The 8,700-nt window shown below is 45.1% G+C and overlaps 1 protein-coding gene across 1 annotated transcript; it reads left to right on the top strand.

The window, feature by feature from the left end:
• Nucleotides 1–4,061: 4,061 nt before the first annotated feature.
• Nucleotides 4,062–4,658, top strand: LOC308435338 (sialomucin core protein 24-like). Its single transcript, XM_080936012.1, has one exon. It carries the CDS (start codon nt 4,075–4,077, stop codon nt 4,654–4,656), a length of 582 nt encoding a protein of 193 aa, XP_080792138.1. The 5' UTR covers nt 4,062–4,074; the 3' UTR covers nt 4,657–4,658.
• The last annotated feature ends 4,042 nt before the right edge of the window (nt 4,659–8,700 follow it).

Consider the following 8,700-nt stretch of genomic DNA (forward strand, 5'->3'; position numbering starts at 1 on the left):
TGACCTATCTTGATTGATGTAACACTCTTGTCCCTGCCCCATGCCCAGAAAAAAGGAAGGCTGTGAGGACAAGCCAAAAGGAATCTGGACAATCAGACCCTCCCAGCATCTCCACAGTCTTTTAACATTAGATCTGGTCCAGTCACACTTATACAGAGGATCACAACTAAATGTAAACATGGCTTCTTATTACTACGCCTTTGAGGTCTTCTGTATAGTCTTCCATGCTGAGACTACTTAACAATTAAGAGAACTTGCTGCTTTTACAGAAGGCTCCAGTTCGGCTGTCAACACCCAAATCCAGTGCTCACAACCACCTATATAACTCCAGTTTCTGGGGACGCAACACGCTCTTTTGGCCTGTATAAGCACCTGCACTCCTGTGCACAGACCTGTGTACACACGGAAAAACAAGCATATTCCTTATCATGACAGCTGAGTAACCTCCAACCTCCCACTGATAATTCGGAGTTCCTATCTACTAATTTCAACTTGACTGCTCCTGACCCAATTGAGCAGACCTCTGGGCCGTGCTCTCCTGCTCCTTTTACATAGCAGCTCTGCCTGTCTGTCCTGCACACTCCCCAGACATGGCATCTTTCCTCCTCCTCCTTAAAGTCCTCAGCCCGGGGAACCCTAAATCCTACCTGCCTTTCTCTTTCCTCGCCAGATATTGGCTGCTAGCATCTTTATTTACCAATAAGAATTAACTAGGGGCAGGTTCCCAGAAGCTCTGTGTAGACCCTCTTGTGCAAACTAATATGGGAAGCCCAATTAACATTGAAATGCAAGCAGCTATATGAATGGACAGTTGTTCCCTATAAAACATGTTATTAAATTTTTAAAAATCTCAGTACCAGATATGGGTTACCTCTTGTGGTAAGTTTGAATACGAACAGCCCCCATAGGCTCATATATTTAAATGCTTTTTTCATCAGGCAGTGGCACTGTTGGAGAAAGATTAGGAGGTGTGGCCACTCTGGAATAGATGCAGCTTTGACACTGTGGGTGGACTTTGAGGTTTCAAATCTATATCAGTCCCAGGCACATGGATGTACACATAAGTCTACCCCCTCTCTCCCCCTCATTCCTTTCCTCTCTCCTTTCTCTCCATCATCTCTCTCCTCCACTACTTCTCACACACACAAGGACACACACACACACATACACACCTCTGCCTGTGGATCAGATTGTAGCTCTTAGCTATTTCTCTACGCTCCTTGCCATGATAATAATGAACTAAACCTCTGAAACTGTAAACAATCCTCTGATTAAATGCTTTCTTTTATAAAAGTTGCCTTTGTGGCTGGTGAGATAGCTCAGTGGTTAAGAACACTGGCTGCTCTTCCAGAAGTCCTGGATTCAATTCTCAGCAACCACATGGTGACTCACAACCATCTATAAAGATATATATATCTTCTGGCTTGTAAACATGTGGACATGCAGACAGAGCATGCCTACATTTTTAAAAAATTATATAGGGCTGGAGAGATGACTCGGTGGTTAAGAGCACTGATTGCTCTTCCAGAGGTCCTGAGTTCAAATCCCAGCAACCACATGGTGGCTCACAACCATCTGTAGTGGGATCTGGTGCCTTCTTCTGGTGTGTCTGAAGACATCTACAGTGTACTTAATATATAATGAATGAATAAATCTTTTAGGAAAAAATATATATAATGGTCATGGTGTCTCTTCACAGCATTAGAACACTAAGACATTTCCCTGTGAGTTATTGGTCAGGGAGGCTTTTGGAGACTTCCAAAACAGTATAGGCAATTGCCTTGATCTTGGCTTTTTGCGAGAACTAGATGGTAAAACCCCCATTGTTGAAGACATAGCTCTCTTTTGCAGACTATAGAGAAATCAAGCTGCAATTGACCCTTAATGACTATTTTTAATAGTGCTGGAAGATGCTTTGCAGGCCATTGAGGGAGAAAAGACATCAACAGCATTCCTGCAGCCAACCCTACATGCTACAGTACCAATCTTCAGGCAAGATGGACACACTTATGCTAGAGAGCTGTGAAAGTTACAGGTAACTAACTGTTCTGAACTGAATCTGGTCAAACACCCATTGGTTGGAGACCACAGTCCCAAGGGAGGAAGCCTATTTATTGCTGTTTTGCTAAAGAACATGTTCTCAAATGGCCTTCTAAATAGGTAGGCTTCAGCCCATCAATTAGTGCCATAGAAATCTCTCTCTGTAACGGTCAGCACAACAGGTCAAAGTGCTGAGAGTTTTTATTGAGTACTCAGGACTAATTGGGATGCTCATATCAATGTCCCCTCTCCAGGGCTTAGAGAATATCCCAGAGGAAGAAAGAATATAAGAGCCGGAGGATGGGACAGACATTGTGCTCATGACCTCACTGCAACTATAATGTCCTACACACCGTCAGCCAAAATTCTAACAGGCAACATTGACTGGACTCAGTGGGTTATTCAACAACAATAGAAGAGGATATAAAAAGGGAAGGGGATGGCTCTGCTCTCTAGAATTTTCCTAAGGCTGTAGCCAATCTCAGCAGCTTTCATTAAAGCACTTCGTTCCCCTCAACATTCTGGGCCCAGAGTCGTCCCTTCTAGATAACTAGTGCAGCCATCTTTTCTCGTTTATAATACTCAGTAGCAGCCCCATAATTTTCCCTACAAAGTTTTGTTTCTCTAGTCCATTAGCTGCACTGCACCAATAGAGATCTTTCTAACCCCTAGGATAATTCTTAGGCCACTCTGTTTAAAACACTTCTGTGTCCCTCGTGGCTCTTAGATCAAGCCCATGAGTCTCCTCTTCCTGTTTCTTCCTCATTTTCCAGTTTGACTCCCGCTCTCCTTTCTTCCTTCTCTTGATGTATGGGACTTGTAATACTTGACTTCATCTGATCTTTTGCAACTGTCCTTCCATTTTATGAGCCAGTGATCTTAGGCTTTGGATATGTTGTCCCTGAAGGACTCACTTGCAACCCTTCCAAGTGGCCGGGTCCAGTGGGCCCTTGGTTCTTTAGGTCTCGGCTCAAGTGAGAAGTCTAGACTATGGTGGAACACTGGGTGGCACCGATACAAAGACAAGCCCAAGAATCTATGCATCAGAGTGAGTTGTGTTGAAAGACGAAATTCTGAGACCCTGTAATTCTTCAGCTCCCCAGTCCATGCGACCTATTACCTATTATTCCATCCCTAGAAGTTCAACAACCTAAGCTGGTACATATTTGATGTGGAAACAAGAGATTGAGCATTTATATGTGAACTAGCATGAAGTGTATATTTAGTTCACAGTCCCTAATAGGGCTACATCTCCACCCTCAGGATGAAAGGAGTGAATTGGCCTGAGACAGTCTGACTCCATGACAGGCTGCAGACTAGCAGCAGCTCAGGAGACCAGGCCTGAGTTTCTACTTCTCAGAACTGGGCAAGTCGGTTACCGGAACAATCACAGGCTCATATAAAAAGGTAACCCCTCCCCAGCTTGTAAAAGGACAATTAGCCAAACTTTCAGCCAAGAGGTCACATGAAGCAAGAATAGTTAGTCTGAATCAGAGCATCACCCAGACCCCCAGAGATAGAACCTGCCAATCAAAATATAGATCACCTATGCCTCCCCAATGTCCCTGTTTTTGACTTTAAAACTGAATCTGTGGATTCATTCAGGGTCTTCCCACCCCAATAGAATTAGGCCCCTGCATGCAGGAGTAAAAGTTCTTTGCTTTTGCATACTATTTGAGTCTGGGGTATCATTCTCCATTGACTCACGGACCCTAACAAGAGCATGCATTTTCCAGACTTGGCAGTTGGAACTAGAGGATCCTCGGAGGTCATCTGGTGCAAACCGTCACTATTTACAGATAAAGAAGCTGTGAGCTGGAAAAGTGCATTGTCCATGGGCACCCAACAGGTCAGACAGAGGCAGAGCAGCACCAGAATCAAGGATTGCTACTTTCCCCATAGAAACTCTCCCAGATACCTTTATTAAAGTGTGTGTCTGGGGCTTCTCGGGGGCGGCGCCGCAGGGACGCAGGGGCTGGACGTAACCTGGCTTTGCCGCAGCTTTTTCTCCTGGACGCCTGGGCTGAGGACACGATGTCGGGCGCCTCCCGCCTACTGCTCTGGGCCGCCACCTGCCTCGCCGCGCTCTGCGTGTCGGCCGTGCAGCAGAACGGCAGCGAAGTTTCAAACGTGACTGTCACGCCGACCACGACCAGCAAAGTGGTCCCGACGACGCTCACGCCCACCAAGCCGCCAGAAACCTGTGAGAACTTCACCAGCTGTGATTCCTGTGTTAATGCCACCATTACTAATAATATTACCTGCTTTTGGATATATTGCCAAGAAGAAAATAAGACCCATTGTTCAAGTGAAGTAAGTAATTGTACCCTGGTGAACAGCACTGAATGTTCTGTAACTCCTATCATTCCAGTGCCAACCAGTTCTACAGCTAAACCCACAACTCAGCCTTCCTCTCCTACTACACCTACTCCCTCAGTTGTCACATCAGGTACAGCAAACACCACCCTGACTCCAACCTCACAGCCAGAGCAGAAGTCCACTTTTGATGCAGCCAGCTTCATTGGAGGGATCGTCCTTGTCCTGGGTGTGCAGGCTGTAATTTTCTTTCTCTATAAGTTCTGCAAATCTAAAGAACGAAATTACCATACTCTGTAAACAGACCCATTAAATTAATGTGGACTGTCAAAAAAAAAAAGTGTGTGTCTGTCTGTCTGTCTGTCTGTGTGTCTGTGTCTGTGTATAAAACATAAGGTCTACTAATGTTATGAGGTAATTCCAATAGAGAACACATGAACACTCTTAAATGCCAAATAGAAAGATTGCATGGGGAACTTACCCAAATCACACAAGCCCAAGCTATACTGGTTTTTCTCTTTTATTCACACAACCTACATCCTTTTGGACCCACTTCAGTGAGCAAGAACAATTAGGGAGAAACAAAACGAGAGAAGCCAAACAACAAAGTTAGTACATTTAGAGACGTCTCTAGGTCCTGGACTATGGACTAGGACTTTGATGGGCTGGGTCTTTGTTCCCGTTTTGGCAGGTTTTGGGGTCTTCCTGCTGGGCTCTAAGATCAGAATGGATCCTCCAACATACTGTCAGTTGTGCTAAGGTCTGGGGTCCTGTTACACTATTGTAACCATTTGAAGTACACAGTTCAGTGGTCTAAGTATATTCCTGTTGCTATGCAACCATCACCACCTCCCATCTCTGGAACTCTTATTCATCTTCCTAGTTGAAACTCTGTTCCCATTAAATGCAACCTCCCCATTCCTCTAGTAATTACTCAAGCAGACCTCCTTCTTCCCTATCATTGCCCCCATCTCCAGGGTGACCTTGACTATAGAATGCATCTTCATCCCGGGACATGCTTGATTTGCTGAGTTACCATCAGATACATTCACATCAGCTGTATTTTACATCCTGTCTCTTGCATCCTGGCCTGCAGTAGGGTAGATAGAGGACCACGTCAACCAACCACAGGCAGGAACTGACTTGCTGTAACATCTTGGCCAAACCACTCAGACTGAACTTCTCCAGTGAGAAAGAGATCAATGACCATTGGTTTACTAACTTCCCAGAACTGTTGTAATGCAAGACATAAACTCAATGAGACATGCCAAATGCTTTATGAATTAGAATTCTGTGTGTAGTGTTAATCATTTGGACTAGACTTGAGCGAAGTCCAACTCTACAGAAGAAAGCAATGGGCTATTATGGAGGGATCTGCTCTTTAAAGATGCACATTGTTCAACAAGGGACATGGCTCTCTTTCTTTCCAAAGTTTAGGCATTTGGCTCCTAAATAAAGAACTTGAATGGTAAGCAAGTACTGAGAAGGTGCGGCTGATGGCCACTCTTGCAGTGGTATATCAGGAGCATCCAGAACAGAGTTGCGATCCTCCACAAGTGCCTTCCTTAGAACAGTGTGGTTTACTCCTTTTGATGGATGATGAAAGTTTCTGAAACATACCCAACAGATTCCTTCAACTGTAATTAAACCATGGGCTTAGCTCAAGTGGACTCTCTTAGGAAACTAAACAGCATGGTGGCCCAGGCCTGGAATTCCCGCACTGCAGAGGCTGAGGAAGCAGACTGAGAATGCCATGTCAAGAAAACAAAGGGAAAAGATGTACAATGGCTTTAGGGAAGAGAACAGAGCTGCTGGTTTGACTTTAAATTCTAAATACTAAGTTCACTTTATCACAAATAAAGTGTGCCAAGATTGATCCTGTAGGTACTGGAGCGAATATAACAAAAATAATGATCTCTACCTTAATATGATCAGAGCCAGCCAGAACTGAGGATCTTAGGAGTTAAAGTAATGCTGATAAACTCTGTAAGTACTTACAGAATCACGCTATTGCCACAATTATGGATACTTTTTCTGAACATAAGGGGCACCACCCCACAAAGACTTACTTTCTTCTTACATTATTGTTGTTTGTAAAGCATCTCATATATAATTTTTATTATGGATTAGGAGGTAAGTTATTAATAGTATTAATTAATTAATTTACATCTCAAATGTTGCCCTCCTACCAGTCCCCGTCCCAGAGTTCTCCCCCTCATCTCTGAGAGGGTGCCCCTACTCTGGCATCTTCCATCACTAGGGCATCAAGTCTGTATAGGTGCATCCTTTCCCATTGAAGCCAGCCAAGGTAGCCCTCTGATACATAAGTGCCAGGGACCTCGGGCCAGCCTGTGTATGCTCTTTGGTTGGTGGCTTAGTCTCTGGGAGCTCCCAGAGGTTCAGGTTGGGTGACATCATTGTTCTTTCTATGGGGTTGCTATCCCTTTTAGTTCCTTTAATCCTTCCCCTAACTCTTCGATAGGGGTCCCCAACCTTAGTCCAATGCTTGGCTCTATCTGCATCTGTCTCAGCTGCTGGTTGAGCCTCTCAGAGGACAGCCATGCTAGGCTCCTGTCTGCAAGCACAACACAGCTTTAGTAATAGTGTCAGGGTTTGTTACCCACCCACGGGGATGGACCCAAAGTTGGGCTGGTCACTGGTCAGCCATTCGTTCAGTCTATGCTCCATTTTTGTCTCTGCATTTCTTTTAGACAAGAACAATTTGGGGTTTAAAAATTTGAAGGTGAGTTGGTGTCCCCATGCCTCTACTGGGGGCCCTGTCTAACTCATGGAAGTGGTTTCTTCAGTTTCTGTATCCCCACAGTTGAGCATTTTGGCTAAAATCACTGTACTGACTGATTTTGTGTGTCACTTGACACAAGCTTTACTTATCACAGAGATTGGAGCCTAATTGAGGAAATGCCTCCATGAGATCCAGCTGTAACGTATTTCCTCAACCAGTGATCAAGGTGGGAGGGCCCAGCCCATTGTGGGTGGGGCCATCCCTGGGCTGGTAGACCTGGGTTCTATAAGAAAGCAAGATGAGCAAGCCAGAGGAAGCAAGCCAGTAAGCAGCATCCCTCCATGGCCTCTGCTCCTGCCTCCAAGTTCCTGCCCTTTGTGAGTTCCAGTCCTGACTTCCTTGGGTGATGAACAGCAATGTGGAAAGTGTAAGCTGAATAAACCCTTTCCTCCCCAACTTGCTTCTTGGTCATGATGTTTGTGTAGGAATAGAAACCCTGACTAAGACAGTTACCCACATTGAGTCCTGGGAGTCTCCCCATCCCAAGTCTCTGGGACTTTCTAGAGGTTCCCCCCACACCCTACCCCATACCCCCTGCAAATGCATACTTCCATTCATTTCTTTTTACTTTAAACACTTAGATTTCTTCTGGTGTCTCCTTCCTACTGTACCCTTCCTAAATCTTGTGTGTGTGTGTGTGTGTGTGTGTGTGTGTGTGTGTGTGTGTGTGTGTGTGTACGTACTTTGGAAAGAAATGCGCTGGACCATTGCTGGTATTTCTGGATAGTAGGAACATAGTAACTTCCTCCTGCTTGATTTTCTACATTTCTAAAACTTGTGCCGCACCAACAGAATTCTTGCCTAAATAATCAAGGTACTGGTTTCTTACAGCACCATCACAGAAGCCTCCAGGGGCCTTCTTGATTAGAAACCTAAGAAGGGACAATGAAGAGATAAATGGACTGTGGGTATGTCCCTAACCAAGATAAACAGACTAGGATGTCCCTGACTCGTGAAGGTGCCCATTGCTCTACTTCATTGTCTCCTTAGTCTCCCTTCACAGTGAGTCACTGGGTCACTGGGGGAAAAGGCAGACAGACCCAAGTATAAGCTCAGGCCTGCTTCCCTGGAGAAACTGTTCTGCTTTTGTGAGTCCGTCGGACTGCTCAACCTTTTACTACAGAAGGACTCAAGAAATCCCCCTTTCCTCTCTGCTCATAAGATGCTTGGTCCCTTCTTGGTACTACAAGCAAAGGCTGGCCGCGGGCTGAAGACAACTGAGTGCCTGTGGGTGCAGTTTGCCCTGTGGATGCTCATGCTGTTAGGGTGTAGGAGTCAGGAAAGGCCTTAGATGCCCACAGGGCAGAGGCGACATTCTGCCCTCTGTGGCCCTTTGTTCTGTGGTGGTCATTGATTATCACATAGATTGGGCCAGAGGACAAAAAAATAAATAAAGAAGAGGATTTTTTGGGGGGTGTGGTAATGAAATAGTTTGAGGATGTGCTTTTTAAATTGCATGTTCTGTTTTAGCCTTGCAACCTAATTAAAAAGCTGCAGACACATAAACATCCTTGTGCACAAGCACAGTGATGAGTCAGTGC

Source organism: Micromys minutus (genome assembly GCF_963924665.1).
Source record: "Micromys minutus genome assembly, chromosome: 22".
NCBI lineage: Eukaryota > Metazoa > Chordata > Mammalia > Rodentia > Muridae > Micromys > Micromys minutus.

Coding starts and splice junctions, on each gene's coding strand:
- LOC308435338 (XM_080936012.1), top strand. CDS start 4,075: ATGTCGGGCGCCTCCCGCCTACTGCTCTGGGCCGCCACCTGCCTCGCC.